Here is an 18,189-nt window from a genome sequence, read left to right as displayed (position 1 = left end):
GAAGAGGTGAGCGAGGAGAAGAGGGTGGAGGTAGCAGAGTCTACGGAGAGTTGTGAAAAGGAGTCGATAGGAGGGAGGTGAGAGAGAGCAGTGGAGGCAAGGACAGAGGGGGAGAGAGAGCGGAGGTTACGGCGAGAGGTGACAGTGGGGGTAGGAGGAGCAGGGAGAGGGGGGAGAGACAGAGAAAAAGAGATGAAATAGTGATCAGAGAGGTCCAGGGGGGTGACAGAGAGGTTGGAGGGGCAGCAGGCCCTGGAGAAGGTGAGGTCCAGTTGACGGCCAGCTTTGTGGGTAGGAGGGGACGGAGAGAGACAGAAGTCGAAGGAGTGAAGGAGAGGGAGGAATCCAGCAGAGTGGCTGGGGTTGGAGAGATGGATGTTGAAGTCACCCAACAGGACAGTCGGGGTAGACAGAGAGGGGAGGGAGGAGAGTAGATAGTCGAGTTCATCCAGAAAGTGAGTGAGAGGCCCAGGGGGGCGGTACAGAACAATGAGCAGGAGTTGACAGGGAGAGGTTAGTTGGACTGCATGAAATTCAAAGGTAGTGACAGAGAGGGAGGTGAGATCGGAGGGGACAGAAAAGAGTAAGGAGGGAGAGAGGAGAAGACCCGTCCCACCTCCCCGTCCGGTGAGACGCGGGGTATGGGACAGGACGTAGAGAGAGGACAGGGCAGCAGGAGTAACAGTGTTATCAGGGGACAGCAGGGCTGGCCCAAATCAGGCCTGGTTGTTAACCAAAGTACTCAAACAGCTGACCCTAATTATCCCTTTAATTGGGTTGAGTTAACTAGGGGGGCAATAACTTTTTCACACCTGCAGATTGCATGTTTGATTACCTTGCACACCAAACAAATGAAAGAAGCACCAAACTTTTGTGTCATTTTTTCTCTCAGACTCCCTCTATATACTAATACAAACCAAAAAAAAATCTGTGACCAAATACAATGTGAAAAATGTGCAAAAATGCAGAACCCCACAAATATCCTGTTTTTTTTTTATTGATGGTAAAGGTAGACATATATGGGAGGTGAAAGTAACAAAAGTTAAATAATGAATGACTATTCATGAAATGTTAAATTTAAGCAAGTATCAAATATTTAATTTTAGCATCAAATAATAAATACTAGCATTAAATATTAAATTCATGTATCAAATATTACATTTTAACATCAAATGTTAAATTTCAACATCAAATAATAAATTCAACATTGAATATTAAATGCAAGCATTGAATGTTAAATACTACCATCGAATGTTAAAAACTAGCATCAAACATTAAATATGATCTTTATACATTCAATGTGTCTTTTATGCATTCGTTGTGCACTTTGTCGTTCGATGTGGTATTTATCCAGTCGATGCTTGCACTTGCAAACTGTCAATCAATCCCATCCGCCCCGCCCATTCCCTCCCCTTCCACATCGGGGAGATCGGTGTTCCTCCTTGTTACCTGTTAACCTGTTCAGCCAATGAGAGGCTTCGACTTTCAAACTGAAATACGGTAGCTGTCTTGTGCCGTCTGTAGAAATTAAAAAGGGTCTTGTTGTTTTACCTGTTTTGTGTGTAAAAATGTGCATATTAAATAACGTTATTAAGGCTTGTGGGTTTTTTTACAACGTTTATTTTATTTTGTTAGGTTCACATGGCTGAAGCTGCTAGGCCCGACGTAGCGACCCAGCTACAGAACTAGACTCGACAAAAAATTATTCTAGCGAGAAATATGCTAGAAACTAATACCAGTGATGATACCGTTTTGTACATTTTAGAGTGGCTTTGAAGTATTTTGATTAATTCAGAGGCAAGCAGAATTTATGCGAACGGCCCGTTGGTGGAAGTTTTATCTGAAGTCATTTCTGAGTTACTTCGTGAGTTAACAGGTGTTGTAACCAATTCAGTATCCCCTCAAAAATCTGTATCCCCTGGCTAATTGCGCATGCGTAAAATGAGATCATCCTACAGGCACATCTAATTTTTCTTTTGCTCGTGTCTCTGTGATAAAATACGAGTGATGTGCACGCGCAGCAGTTGTCGGCTGCATTTTGCAATCATTTACTAACTTTTTCGACAGGACGGCATGATTTCTTTGTGATGTGTATAAATCAGTTCTAGTTTGTTTTCATTAAAAACGTCTTTGACATGCGCAGTTAAAACAATCTTTGAATAATGAATGCTTAATGTATTAACTATGCAATCTACCTGTTTATAAACGATTGTGCCGATTTCAAAGTAGACTATTTTTTATATATTTTTTCGATTTCAAAACTTGAAAGTTGAAAGTAAATGATCACGAAAGTCGTATAAATGATATAAAAAATGCATAGTGCAAATTTCTACACACAAAACAGGTAAACAACAAGACATTTTTTTATTTCTAGACGGCACAAGACAGCTACCGTATTTCAGTTTGAAAATCGAAGCCTCTCATTGGCTGAACAGGTTAACAGGTAACAAGGAGGAACACCGATCTCCCCGATGTGGAAGGGGTGGGAACGGGCGGGGCGGATGGGATTGATTGACAGTTTGCAATTGCAAGCATCGAATGGATAAAAACCACATCGAATGACAAAGTGCACAACGAATGCATAAAAGACACACTGACTAGATAAAGCCTACATCGAATGGATGAAAGGCACACTGAATGTATAAAGATCATAATTAATGTTTGATGCTAGTTTTTAACATTCGACTGTTGCATTTAACATTGGGTGGTAGTATTTAACATTCAGTGCTTGCATTTAATATTCAATGTTGAATTTATTATTTGATGTTGAAATTTAACATTTGATACATGAATTTAATATTTAATGCTAGTATTTATTATATGGTGCTAAAATTAAATATTCGATACTTGCTTAAATTTAACATTTAATTAATTCATTATTTAATTTGTTACTTTTACCTCCCATAGACATTTACAGTAAAGCAGTTTATTTAAATTACAGGTACTAGTATTTCATTTTATTTTTTAAAAGCTCTGTACCAGCATAGTGTATGATGAAGCAAATAAAGTAGCTTTATATCAATCCAGGCTGTCTTTCCAATATAAATGCAGTACCTAACTTGGGTATTTGATTTAATATAGATTTATTTCTATTGAAGTCAATCTCAGTATCAGCTCAACAGTGGCACCACCAGCCAGATTTAATTGAATTTACATTTTCGCTGCAGGGGGAGGTTGTGTTATTTAAAGTGGCTGTATAAACAAGTGTTCAGTTGCTTCCTCTTTCTAGCAATAATTTGCTAATAAGAGGCAATAACAAGGATTTGAAAGCCTTGGATTTGAAACTTTAAAAAATGTAATATATTAGAGGCTCATCCATTTCCAGTTCAGCTATGTGACAGGTATGGTTATGCATTTAACAGCTTTATTAAAGAGATGTTCAATTAACATGGCTAATATACTTACTGATATTTCCAGCACTATTCAGTGCACTCTTAATGTCATGAAAAACCCGGGTAACTTCATGAACATAGAGAAAAGACGTAATGTCAGTGCGAACTGATACTTTAAAATTTCCTTTTTCTTCAATCTTCCTTGTAAATTGTTTACAGATCTCTGTATTTCGTCCTCCATGTTCACACACTAAAATTCAGAAACAAAAAGAAATAGCCGATTGATATAAATGTACAAAAGTTTCTTACAGCACAGCCAATTTCCTTTCCGCACCTTTCCTTTTAATAATTGTAATACTTTCCTTTTTACTATTATGTTCAGCCAGGGAGATGTATATTGGTCAATTATCTACGTCCTCAGAATTGACTCTTGTTTTATTATTATATCTCCAGGATGTTTCTATTCCTGAGTCAGCGCTCCACCTGCCCTTGAATTTGGGCTTGATTCTGATCAGACAAGAAGGGAACATTTACAGAGCTGAATCCAGCTACTCCAAAAACACACCCAATATAGTTTTATTTTATGAAGTACATATAAATGACATTACCTTTAAACTCTCTGGTTTGAACCCATGCCATTTTGTTCTTCCTCTCCTATAAAGAAAACACAAAACTGCATTTACCCTCAATGCTAATCATGAAGAATATGTAAGACAGGGTTGCCACCCCACCGGTATTTTACCGGACTGTCCGGTATTTTTATCTACTTTGACCCCCTGTCCGTTTTTTTTGGAAGATGTCCGGTAATTCTAAGCATTCTAATCTATTAGATATGTTCTTAAATGTGTTACAATAAACAATTTAATATAACATGTTGTGCTTGTATGAGTGAAATTCAAATACTATAACACAGCGGTGTGTAAATGCACCAGAAAGAATTGAGGTAACAACGTAAGCCACCAAAACGCTGTACCGTGATGTTTTTCTTGTGTGCTCACCGCTGTGTGTTATCGGGTATGAGCATGCGCGCTGCTGTTAAGTTTGACAGCCCTTTGAATGAAGAAGCGCGAAACTATTACGTAGCATACTGTAACGCTAAGCGCGAAACTATTACGTAGCTTACTGTAACGTTAGTCACAATGGCAGAGACAAATGAAGAAGACGACAATAGGAGGGGATAGGGCGTCCGGTATTTTTGTATCTCAAAGGTGGCAACCCTAATGCAAGAACATTACAACTCTTAATACGACTGAATTAAACTAGATGCCATTCATATGAAATGCTACATCTCTTTATTTTTGTAAAGACTGGCCAATGTTTTCTGCAGTATTGTAAAAAATTAAGTTTCGTTGTCTTTATCTTTTGAGCGGCAACTCACAGTCAGTTAATTTATTTCTAAATGTATTTGTCTCTATTAGAGACATGCTATCTCCGCTCTTTTGTGCCATTTTGGAATTGCCAATAAAATTGCAGATTAAACTACTTTGAATAACAATATGGACATATTCATAATATTAACTATGATATTTTCTTTTAATTTTCCAAGGGTCTGAAACACTGCTACTATCAGCCATTTACCTTAAAATTCAAAAGAAAACAAAGACATGAGTATTATATGAAGCACAAACAGGGAAAGGATAATTGAACACCAACAGTAAGTCACCAAAAACAAGAAGCTCACCGCCGGATCGACCAAAACCCATTCAGCAGTACTACCATGACCCAGTCAATCAAACACAGCACCAGGATCAGCCATGAGCCACAAGCCAAACTTCCTAATTGTCATTACCATACACAAAAAAGCACAAAAGAGCGGAGATAGCACGACTCTATCAAGAACCAGAGCCACAAAAAATGAAACTACAACAGCACACCCATCATGCCTCAGTGTTTCAGTAAAACCCAGAGGCAAAGCAAAAACAGCTAGAACACAGCCATCAGGAATCCACACTCTCAAAGACAACAGCTAGAACACAGCCATCAGGAATCCACACTCTCAAAGACAACAGCTAGAACACAGCCATCAGGAATCCACACTCTCAAAGACAACAGCTAGAACACAGCCATCAGGAATCCACACTCTCAAAGACAACAGCTAGAACACAGCCATCAGGAATCCACACTCTCAAAGACAAAAGCAGCAAAAACAGGATCAACGGCACTAGGAGACAAAGCGACAAGAGCAGCGGGAACGTTACCGTGACAACCCTCAGCCAAAGAGTGAATAGCAGCGGAAATGTTATCATGAGAGCTGTTACAGGTGTTGATTCAGACATACATACATACATACATACATACATACATACATACATTAATGAACAGAAGAGTCATGTGACGCTACCAACAATGTTAGCACACAGAGGACATACAGCACACGGTACAGAAGGCAAAAATAAAACAATACAAAAACTACAAATAAAAGATGACGTGAAGACGGCTAGCGCTGCTCCCTAAAACAGGAGGTCCTGCTGTGATCTCACTATACAGGCGGGCATTAAATCCTGGAGCTATTCCCTGCTCTTACCCGACCCCAGATATACACTCGCTCACCAGCGGTTGCAGTTTCTTCTTCTGTAAACACTGCCACCCTGACCCTGGTTAAACACCCAGCCGTCAGCGGTCTTCAGTTCCTGTATTTCACCAGCGGGACTCCAATCCTCCTGGAGCAGCCCAGCAGACTGTCACAAGTCCTGTGGCTTTTCAGCAGCCCAGAAGAACCTCCGCAGCTTGTTTTTAAGCTAACCGCAACTCCACCAATACACGGCCACCTGCTGGTTAGGGATCGGCACAGCCAATCACACGCTGCCTTTCCCCGCAACCAAACACAACAGCTAGGCTGTCCCCACGGAGCGCCCGGCTTTCAAACAATTAATTAATTAATTAATTAATTAATTAATTAAATTTAATTAATACACACAACACCAAAGCACAGTTTAAACACCCACAAAATACACACATTTTCCAGTGCCCTGCTACACATCCCACAGCTAAAGCTAGAACAGCAGTGGAAACATTACAGGGTTCTCCCCAGGCCTTTTCACCTGGGCTGGCCGCCCAGCAAAACGTCTGTCGCCACCCAGCTGAAAAAAACAGATCCGCCCGTCTTGCATATGCTAATGTGCTTTTAACAACAGATCCGCCCGTCTTGCATATGCTAATGTGCTTTTAACAATAAGGATTGATATATATATATATATATAAGAAAAGGCTTAAACACACAAATTTAAACCAGTCCCATTTGGCATTATTTACTGTTTTGTATTTAAAATTTTTGTATTTAAAAAACTGAGAAAAAGTATAATATATATATATATATATATTATATATATTATACATACAGACGTGCTCAAATTTGTTGGTACCCCTCCACAAAAAACAAAGAATGCACAATTTTCTCTGAAATAACTTGAAACTGACAAAAGTAATTGGCATCCACCATTGTTTATTCCATATTTAATAGAAATCAGACTTTGCTTTTGATTTTTTATTCAACATAATATTGTAAATAAGAAAACAAATGAAAATGGCATGGACAAAAATGATGGGACCGCTAACCTAATATTTTGTTGCACAACCTTTAGAGGCAATCACTGCAATCAAACGTTTTCTGTAGCTCTCAATGAGACTTCTGCACCTGTTAACAGGTAGTTTGGCCCACTCTTCCTGAGCAAACTGCTCCAGCTGTCTCAGGTTTGATGGGTGCCTTCTCCAGACTGCGAGTTTCAGCTCTTTCCATAGATGTTCGATAGGATTCAGATAAGGACTCATAGAAGGCCACTTCAGAATAGTCCAATGTTTTGTTCTTATCCATTCTTGGGTGCTTTTAGCTGTGTGTTTTGGGTCATTATCCTGTTGGAGGACCCATGACCTGCGACTGAGACAGCGCTTTCTGACACTGGGCAGTACGTTTCGCTCCAGAATGCCTTGATAGTCTTGAGATTTCATTGTGCCCTGCACAGATTCAAGGCACCCTGTGCCAGGCGCAGCAAAGCAGCCCCAAAACATAACCGAGCCTCCTCCATGTTTCATTGTAGGTATGGTGTTCTTTTCTTTGAAAGCTTAATTTTTTCGTCTGTGAACATAGAGCTGAAGTGACTTGCCAAAAAGCTCCAGTTTTGACTCATCTGTCCAAAGGACATTCTCCCAGAAGGATTGTGGCTTGTCAATATGCATTTTAGCAAATTCCAGTCTGGCTTTATGTTTTTCTTTCAAAAGTGGAGTCCTCCTGGGTCTTCTTCCATGGAGCCCACTTTCGCTCAAAAAGCGACGGATGGTGCGATCTGAAACTGACGTACCTTCACCTTGGAGTTCAGCTTGTATCTCTTTGGCAGTTATCCTTGGTTCTTTTTCTACCATTCGCACTATCCTTCTGTTCAATCTGGGGTCGATTTTCCTCTTGCGGCCGCGCCCAGGGAGGTTGGCTACAGTTCCATGGACCTTAAACTTCTTAATAATATTTGCAACTGTTGTCACAAGAACATCAAGCTGCTTGGAGATGGTCTTGTAGCCTTTACCTTTACCATGCTTGTCTGTTATTTTCTTTCTGATCTCCTCAGACAACTCTCTCCTTTGCTTTCTCTGGTCCATGTTCAGTGTGGTGCACACAATGATACCAAACAGCAGTGACTACTTTTCTCCATTTAAATAGGCTGAATGACTGATTACAAGATTGGAGACATGTGTGATACTAATTAAAGAAACTAATTGGTTTGAAATATCACTATAATCCAATTATTTATTATCTTTTCTAAGGGGTACCAACAAATGTGTCCAGGCCATTTTAGAATATCTTTGTAGAATAAGCAATAATTCATCTCTTTTCACAGCTTCTTTGCTTTATTCTATGACATACCAAAGGCATGCAAGTATACATGATAAAATAGCTTTTAATTTAATCACTTTTCAGGAGGAATGAAGCATTATTTCAATGAGCTGTAAGGGTACCAACAAATTTGAGCACGTCTGTGTATATATATATATATATTATATAAACACACACACACACACACACACCAGCCCCAAACTGCAGGAGGCCCTGCTGAATTTATTCAACCTGGTACTAAATGTAGGCTGCTTCCCTGACATCTGGAACCAAGGGCTTATATCCCCAATCTACAAAAGTGGAGACAAATTCGACCCCAACAACTACCGAGGCATCTGTGCAAGCAGTACTCTGGAGAAGGTATTCTGCAGTATCTTCACGACCTGAATACTGGCCTTCCTTACCGTGTCTTGAGTAAGAGTCAGATTGGATTCCTACCAAATTACTGCACTTATCATATTTACACCCTACACACCCTAATCAACAAACATGTACAACAAAAATATAAAGGACCATTTCTCTTGTTTTATAGACTTTAAAAAAGCATTTGATTCCATTTGGCATGAAGGTTTAAATTATAACATTCTACAAAGAGGTGTAGGGGGTAAGGTTTACGACATAATAAAGTCAATGTACTCAGAAAACAAGTGCGGAATAAAAATTTGCAACAAAAGAACAGAATTCTTCAAACAGGGTCGTGGAGTGAGACAGGGCTGGAGTCCAACACTGTTCAGTATTTACATCAATGAATTAGCAACGGTGTTGGAGCAGTCTGCAGCCCCTTGCCTCACTCTACACGACACAGAAATGAAATTCCTGTTCTACGCAGATGACCTGGTCCTGCTGTCGCCCACTGAACAGGGGCTGCAGCAGAGCCTGTCACTGCTAGAGCAGTACTGTCAGACCTGGGCCCTGACATTAAACATGAAAAATACCAAAATGATGATCATCCAAAAAAAGGCCAGATCTCAAGGAAGCAGGTACCTCTTCACTCTACACCACTCCACCCTAGAACACACCACACAATATACAAACCTAGACATGACCATGAATGCATCAGGGAGCTTTAACCCGGCAGTGAATATTATTTTATTATTATTATTTATTTCTTAGCAGACGCCCTTATCCAGGGCGACTTACAATTGTTACAAGATATCGCATTATTTTTACATACAATTACATTCTTTTTTACACATTATTTTTACATACAATTACCCATTTATACAGTTGGGTTTTTACTGGAGCAATCTAGGTAAAGTACCTTGCTCAAGGGTACAGCAGCAGTGTCACCCCACCAGGGATTGAACCCACAACCCTGCGGTCAAGAGTCCAGAGCCCTAACCACTACTCCACACTGCTGCCCCATGAATACATTAAAAGAAAAAGCCTGCAGAGCTTTTTATGCCATCAAAATGAGGCTTTATAAAATAAATACACCTGTTAGAATATGGATACAAATATTTGACAGTGTTATCCAGCCCATTGTACTATATGGAAGTGAGGTGTGGGGTCCAGTCAGTCAACAAGACTACACAAAATGGGATAAACATCCAGTAGAAACCCTGCATGCTGATTTCTGCAAAAGCATATTACAGACTTATATATACTTTATTTCTCAGCCTCCTGAGCCCCTTTCCAATTACCCTTTTATCTAAACTCACCTAACCAAAGATAGAATAAGCAGATCAGACAATATAATGTCTGTTGCAGGCAGCTAGAACAGCAGAGCAGCTCCTAAACACAGACTTATCAAACAATAAAGAATGACAATTGTATTTGAAGCTTCTTACTGTTTGCAGCTCTCCTTTTATTAAGTGAACAAGCTTCTTCACAGACTTCTCGTTTTCCTCACAGTCACACTGTTGTTGCTTACAGTCATTTTCAAACCAGTAGCATTCAACGATGAGTAACCCATCAGGGATCTCCAAGGGCCGGGGTGTGGAGTAGAGATCACTGGAGTCTGGTTTTTCATTTGGTGTTAATTTCCTGAATACAACCACAGCAGCATAGGAATCTTAAACAAAACAGAACTTGTTTTTAATTAAAAAAATGTACAACCCATCCACGTTTTCTACAGTCAGCACTCACATATCCGACCCTATAACATTTTGACTTCATTGACAAATAAATGAGTGTGAAGCATATCTGATTTGATGTGTATGTATAGTGCCGTGAAAAAGTATTTGCCCCGTCTGATTTTCTGCATTTTTGCATATTTTTGACACTGAATGTTATCAGATCTTCAACCAAAACCGAAATGTTAGATAAAAGGGACCCTGAGTGAACAAACACCACAAAAATTTGATACATATTTCATTTATTTATTAAAGAAAGTTATGCAACACTCAATGCCCCCGTGTGAAAAAGTAATCGCCCCCTTAGACTCAATAACTGGTTACGCCACCTTTAGCAGCAATAACTGCAAATTCAATTAAATCTGGCTGGTGCCACTGTTGAGCTGGTACCGAGATTGACTTCAATACAGTAGAAATAAATCTATATTAAATCAAATACCCACGTTAGGTACTGCATTTGTATTGGAAAGACAGCCTGGATTGATATAAAGCTACTTTATTTGCTTCATCATACACTATGCTGGTACAGAGCTTTTAAAAAATAAAATTAAATACTAGTACCTGTAATTTAAATAAACCATGCTTTACTGTATATGTCTATGGGAGGTAAAAGTAACAAATTAAATAATGAATTAATTAAATGTTAAATTTAAGCAAGTATCGAATATTTAGTTTTAGCATCATATAATAAATACTAGCATTAAATATTAAATTAATGTATCAAATGTTAAAGTTTAACATCAAATGTTAAATTTCAACATCAAATAATAAATTCAACATTGAATATTAAATGCAAGCATTGAATGTTAAATAAAACAGTCAAATGTTAAAAACTAGCATCAAACATTAAATATGAGCTTTATACATTCAATGTCTTTTATCCATTCAGTGTGCACTTTGTCATTCGATGTGATTTTTAGCCATTCGATGCTTGCACTTGCAAACTGTCAAGCAATCCCATTCCCTCCCCTTCCACATCGGGGAGATCGGTGTTCCTCCTTGTTACCCGTTAACCTGTTCAGCCAATGAGAGGCTTCGATTTTCAAACTGAAATACGGTAGCTGTCTTGTGCCATCTGTACAAATAAAAAATTGTCTTGTTGTTTACCTGTTTCTAGCAATAATTTGCCAATAAGAGGCAATAACAAGGATTTGAAAGCCTTGGATATGAAACTTCAAAAAATGTAATATATTAGAGGCTCATCCATTTCCAGTTCAGCTATGTGACAGGTATGGTTATGCATTTTGCAGCTTTATTAAAGAGATGTTCAATTAACATGGTTAATATACTTACTGATATTTCCAGCACTATTCAGTGCACTCTTAATGTCATGAAAAACCCGGGTAAATTCATGAACATACAGAAAAGACAGTTTTGGAATGTCAGTGCAAACCTTTTACTATTATGTTCAGCCAGGGAGATGTATATTGGTCAATTATCTACATCCTCAGAATTGACTCTTGTTTTATTATTATATCTCCAGGATGTTTCTATTCCTGAGTCAGCGCTCCACCTGCCCTTGAATTTGGGCTTGATTCTGATCAGACAAGAAGGGAACATTTACAGAGCTGAATCCAGCTACTCCAAAAACACACCCAATATAGTTTTATTTTATGAAGTACATATAAATGACATTACCTTTAAACTCTCTGGTTTGAACCCATGCCATTTTGTTCTTCCTCTCCTATAAAGAAAAAACACAAACTTTGCATTTACCCTCAATGTTAATCTTTAAGAATATAAGAACATTACAACTCTTAACACTACTGAATTAAACTAGATGCCATTCATGTGAAATGCTACGTCGCTATTTTTATAAAGACTGGTCAATGTTTTCTGCAGTATTTAAAAAAATTAAGTTTCGTTGTCTATCTTTTGAGCGGCAACTCACGTTGTCAGTCAATTTATTTAGAAATGTCTCTATCAGACATAAATACTGCCCTATATTACTGTACGGAACTAAAATAATTACCAACTCTACTTGTACATCTGGACTCTTGACCGGAAGGTCGTGGGTTCAATCCCAGGTGGGGGACACTGCTGCTCTACCCTTGAGCAAGGTACTTTACCCAGATTGCTCCAGTAAAAACCCAACTGTATAAATGGGTAATTGTATGTAAAAAATGTTATTTATATATATATATATATATATATATATATATATATATATATATACACACATACATACATACATACACACACACACACACACACACTACCGGTCAAAAGTTTTAGAACACCCCCATTTTTCCAGTTTTTATTGAAATTTAAGCAGTTCAAGTCCAGTGAATAACCTGAAATGGTACAAAGGTAAGCGGTAAACTGCCAGAGGTTAAAAAAAAAAGTTTAGGTTACCAAAAACTGAAAAATAATGTACATTTCAGAGTTATACAAAAAGGCCTTTTTCAGGGAACAAGTAATGGGTTAACAACCTACAGCTGTTCTGCAGCAATGGAAGTAAATTGAGCCTTGAAAAGTTGATGCTAACAATTCCTACAGGTGTCCCAACTTTTGTTGATTACTTACAAACCCTCTGTCTGTATAAAAGCAGTGTTGGAACAGACTGTGTTACTACACGCTCTTAAGCAAGTCTCAGTTTCAACTGTGAAGAGAAGACTTCGAGCTGCAGGTTTGACAGGTCGAGTGGCAGTAAGAAAGCCATTGCTAAGATGGCAAAATAAGAAAAAGAGGTTTGCCTGGGCCATGAAGCACCGCCAGTGGACTACTGAAGATGGAAGAAGGTCTTATGGACCGATGAATCAAAATTTGAAATCTTCGGTTCATCACGCAGGGTTTTTGTACGCCGTCGAGTAGGCGAAAGGATGGTTCCTCGGTGTGTGACACCAACTGTCAAACATGGAGGAGGAAGCGTGATGGTCTGGGGCTCTTTTGCTGGATCCAGAGTCGGCGACTTGCACAGAGTGAGTGGCACCCTGAACTAAAACTGCTACCACAGCATTTTGCAGCGCCATGCAATACCCTCTGGTATACGCCTAGTTGGTCAGGGGTTCATCCTACAGCAACATAATGACCCAAAACATACCTCCAGGCTATGTCAGAACTACCTTAGAAGAAAAGAACAAGACGGTAGGCTTCAAATCATGGAATGGCCAGCACAGTCTCCAGACTTAAACCCCATCGAGCTGGTTTGGGATGAACTGGACAGAAGGGTGAAAGCAAAGCAACCTACAAGTGCAACACATTTGTGGGAACTTCTGCAACAGTGTTGGGAAGAACTTTCCGAACAATATTTGATTTCCATTGTAGAAAGAATGCCACAAGTGTGTTCGGCTGTTATATCTGCAGAAGGTGGCTACTTTGAGTCAAAAATTTAGATTAAATTTTGTTAAACAAAACGATTCCATGATTTCTTTTTTATCTCCAATTGTTTATTTGTTCTATGCTTTAATTTCAGAGTACATTGAGACATTAAACTGCATAAATTTCAATAAAAACTGGAAAAATGGAGGTGTTCTAAAACTTTTGACCGGTAGTGTATATAAAATGTGATATACAGTATGTATAATGTGAAATAATGTGATATCTTGTAACAGTTGTAAGTCACCCTGGATAAGGGCATCTGCAAAGAAATAAATGGGTACCAGGATTTGTATGTAAAAAAATACTAATTGTAAGTCACTTTGGATAAAAGCATTAGCCAAATAAAATGTAATGTAAAAGAATGGATGAAGCTGATAGTTTGCAAAATCAGATGAAAACTTTTAATATGCTGTATGTATATATGGTTCTCTGTGTTTTTTTGTGTTTGTACAGAACTTTGAGATGCGTACATTTAGGTGCTTTATAAAATAAAGATTATTCTTGTTATTATTAATAATATATGGGTAATCAGGATAATACATCAATTATTTATAAAAGTCTGTTAATTGTTACTGGTTAAAAACTGCAGCACCAAGCAACACACATGGTACTTGGTGCTGCATTTGAGAGCAACTCTTGTGTTAGTTCTCGTGGCATAAAGGTAGCGCGTCTGTACTGGAATCTGCACGACCAGGGTTCATTCCTGACTTACATTACATTACATTGCGTGTCACTGGTCTGGCTGTAAATGGTGGGGGTATTTGTTGTAATGGGGGAGCTCTGACCTGCTGCTGCTGCTGCGTGTGCGTGTGCGTGTGCGTGTATATATATATGTATATATATATATATATATATATATATATATATATATATATGTGTATGTATGTATGTATGTATGTATGTATGTATGTATGTATGTATGTATGTATGTATGTATGTATGTATGTATGTATGTATGCATGTATGCATGTATGTATGTATGCTTGTGGACGTGGCCGCAGGCTTCGCCTGTGACGTAACCGACGCGGGACCGGCTGAGCAGAGGTTGAATCATAGGCTGAACCTGTTCATTGATGCTTTTGTCTCTCGTGCATTTTCTGTTGTGTTCGTTTCGTGTACCCGGTTCTCTTAGTTTGCAAAATCACATCAAAACTTTTCGGGATATCGCATAATTAATTTACAAAAGTCTGTTACTGGTTAAAAACTGCAGCACCAAGTAACACACATGCATTTAAGAGCAACTTTTGTGTTCTCGTGGTGTAAATGGCGTAAAAGGTAGCGCTTCTGTACTGGATTCTACATGTCCCGGGTTCGAATCCATTAGTTTTGTGCAAAGGCTTAAATTTCACTGATTTCTAAATTCCACACCAATTCCATGAGGAGCAGCCCTCTAATACACCAAGTACAAATAACTATCACTATTCACTGTGCTCCATTCTAATCGGATATTGCAATGTCATATTATACTGCATTCTGGAGAAGGGGTTGGTGCATTCTGTGGCTGGCCGGGCATCTGCAGGGCTGCAACACTGTCATTCAGACGATAGCACCGATTTCGGAGGACGTATGTGCTTGTCTTCGTCTCTCCTGAGAGTGTGGGGGTGCAGTGCTGAGCCGGGTTGCATATTTGGCAATTCCAAATTGGGGATAAAATGGGGTAAAATAATTGGACATTCTAAAATTAACCAAAAAAAAAAAAAACCCACCACCCCCCCCCTCCCCCTCACTCACACACACACACACACACATTGAAGTACATATGAATATAGACATTCATAATATTAACTATGATATTTTCTTTTAATTTTCCAACGGTCTGAAACACTGCTACTATCAGCCATTTACCTTAAAAGCCAAAATAAAACAAAGACATGAGTATTGTATGCAGCACTGTGATAGAGAGAGAAAGGGTCAATACTGTAAATCTCCCTCCCAACTAGAAAGGGTGCTGTGTAAAGGTGAGGGTATGCTGCCTCCTAGATTTGCCACCTCGGTGGTAGGTGGAAACCGGAAGGTGACCATATTAGGAGGGGCACGTATCTGCAAGTACTCAGGACGATTCCATTGCAGTCAGCTGCGGGGCAGCCCTCTATGGGAGAAACAATGGCGACGCGTTGACTACAGGGAGGAGTTTTCTGGGTACAAAGGGGAAGCAGCTACGTCAGTACCTCCCCTTGCACCGAGAAAGTAGAGCGACCGGCCGGAGCCGATGTTTGTGTTCTTGTGATTACGTGTTTTGTTTGTGTGTTAACAGAGGAGCAGGAGGACGGGAGGCTGTAGCCAGCGAGCCAGCACTTACCCCAGAGCACGCCCCTCGTCGCACAGCACTTCACAGCACAGCGCATGCACCACAAACCCTGGAAGAGAAGAGCACATTTTCGTGCACGGAGGACTGTGGTTATTGGCGTGTGTTTTGTTTACTTTTGTTTTGGCGTGGATGCTATTGAGTTTTGTCCCGTTACCATCGCTGGTACAGGGGCGGCTTATTATTTTTCCAAGTGGATTTACTTTATGATCTTTTTGTTTGTTAATTATTAAAACCTTTTTGTTATTGGGAGAATTCAGTCTGGACATTCACTTTATACTGCACCACACCACTCAGCATGTCACAAGCACAAACAGGGAAAAGATAATTGCACACCAACAGTAAGTCACCAAAAACAAGCAGCTCAGTTCAAGAAAGTACAATAACACATTGGGAACCAGAGCAAGACCAACAACTGCTACAGCAGTACCACCGTGCTCAAGTCCATCAAACACTGCCTGATCAACCAAAGCCCATTGACCAGTACCACTGTGCCCAAGTCTATCAAACACTGCTGGATCGACCAAAGCCCATTGACCAGTACCACCATGACCCAGTCAATCAAACACAGCACCAGGATCAGCCATGAGCCACAGGCCAAACTTCCTATTTGTCATTCCCATGCACAAAAAAGCACAAAAGAGCGCAAGATAGCATGACTCTGTCAAGAACCAGAGCCACAAAAAATGAAACTACAACAGCACACTGTGACAGAGATCGAATGGTGCTTGGTGTTAGATCTCCCTCTCGACCTGTGAGGGCACTGTGTAACGGGAACAGAGTACCCTTAACTAAATGGCATGACAATTTGTTCCGTAGGGTAAGTGGAAGTTGGTCATTTAGGAAAGGGGCACAGCTACGGTATCCAAACTCAGTGACCCAGACGGTAAACAGTGTGGCATCTGAGGATTGGAGGAGCGGATACGCTCGTTAACCTAGGGGTCATGAGCGAGACTATAAATAGGGGACTTCGCATACGTGATCTGTTCCTTGGTAAATGCTTACTGTTGAAAACCTGCAAGGAGTCTGTGTGCTGTATCGTGAACCGTGAGTTTTGTCTTGTGTTTGTTAGTGTATTGTTAACTGTCGTCTGTTTTTTAATAGACTACCAGTTGCACGATCCGGAGCTGTAGCGAAAGCCAGCATAAACCCGGACATCACTTTCACCCCTGCATTTCACAGGGAACTGTATTACACCACTTGCACGTATTCACTATCACTGAGAACTGTGTTTGGTGTTTTGTGTTTAGTATTGATGTGTAAAACTAGACTTTTGGTTACAGGTCAAACCCAGGGAATTACAAATACTGAGCGATACACGCCACTGTATCACTCCAACATTATTATTTACAGGTGTTCGCCATAAGGCTGTGGACATTGTTAATTAAATCAATAAACACCCTTGCACCTGGAAATCATTGTCTGTCTTATATTCGCTCTGCACTCACCTGTATTCACTCACCACTTTGCCACACACACCCATCAATGTTTCAAAGACAACAGCAAGAAGACTGCTTTCAGTACAACCCAGAGGCAAAGCGAAAACAGCAGCAGGAACATCATCGTAAGAACCCAGAGTCAAAGCAACAACAGCTAGAACACTGCCATCAGGATCCACACTCTCAAAGACAACAGCTAGAACACAGCCATCAGGAATCCACACTCTCAAAGACAAAAGCAGCAAAAACAGGATCAACGGCACCAGGAGACAAAGCGAAAAGAGCAGCGGGAACGTTACCGTGACAACCCTCAGCCAAAGAGAGAAGAGCAGCGGAAATGTTATCATGAAAACTGTTACAGGTGAAACCTGTCATGTGCGTGGGTACCGCTGCGGGATGAATGGGAGAGACACGGACGGCTGGTGTTGATTCAAACATACATACATAAACAGAACCAGTCATGTGATGCTACCAACAAAGGTAGCGCACAGAGGACATACAGCACGCTGTAGAAAAAGGCAAAAATAAAACAATAACTACAAATAAAAGGTGCCGTGAAGACGGCTAGCGCTTCTCACTAAAACAGGAAACCCGCTGTGATCTCACTATACAGGCGGGCATTAAATCCTGGAGCTAGTCCCTGCTCTTACCCGACCCCAGATATACACTCGGCCCCCAGCGGTTGCAGTTTCTTCTGTAAACACTGCCACCCTGACCCTGGTTAAACACCCAGCCGTCAGCGGTCTTCAGTTCCTGTATTTCACCAGGGGGATTCCAATCCTCCTGGAGCAGCCCAGCAGACTGTCACGAGTCCTGTGGCTTTTCAGCAGCCCAGAAGAACCTCCGTGGCTTGTTTTTAAACTAACCGCAACTCTGCCGGGACACGCCCACCTGC

General features: G+C 40.1%; 1 protein-coding gene across 2 annotated transcripts in view; it reads right to left on the bottom strand.

The window, feature by feature from the left end:
- The window catches only part of LOC131704992 (uncharacterized), a 93,404-nt gene that overhangs the window by 61,163 nt on the left and 14,052 nt on the right, over positions 1 to 18,189 (bottom strand). The window contains exons 2-5 of one of the 2 annotated variants that reach the window (XM_059006832.1): positions 11,868 to 11,913; positions 9,945 to 10,168; positions 3,941 to 3,986; positions 3,406 to 3,582 (exon numbers count right to left, since the gene is read on the bottom strand). In XM_059006832.1, the coding sequence (XP_058862815.1) occupies positions 3,406 to 3,582; positions 3,941 to 3,986; positions 9,945 to 10,168; positions 11,868 to 11,898 (478 nt within the window). In that variant the 5' untranslated portion in view covers positions 11,899 to 11,913. The remainder of the gene's footprint in view (positions 1 to 3,405; positions 3,583 to 3,940; positions 3,987 to 9,944; positions 10,169 to 11,867; positions 11,914 to 18,189) is intronic. The other variant, XM_059006833.1, reaches the window with a different exon arrangement.

The sequence above is a fragment of the Acipenser ruthenus genome, chromosome 34 (assembly GCF_902713425.1).
Source record: "Acipenser ruthenus chromosome 34, fAciRut3.2 maternal haplotype, whole genome shotgun sequence".
NCBI classification, from domain to species: domain Eukaryota; kingdom Metazoa; phylum Chordata; class Actinopteri; order Acipenseriformes; family Acipenseridae; genus Acipenser; species Acipenser ruthenus.
Note: the sequence above shows the minus strand (reverse complement) of the source record. Positions and strands in the feature narration are given on the sequence as shown.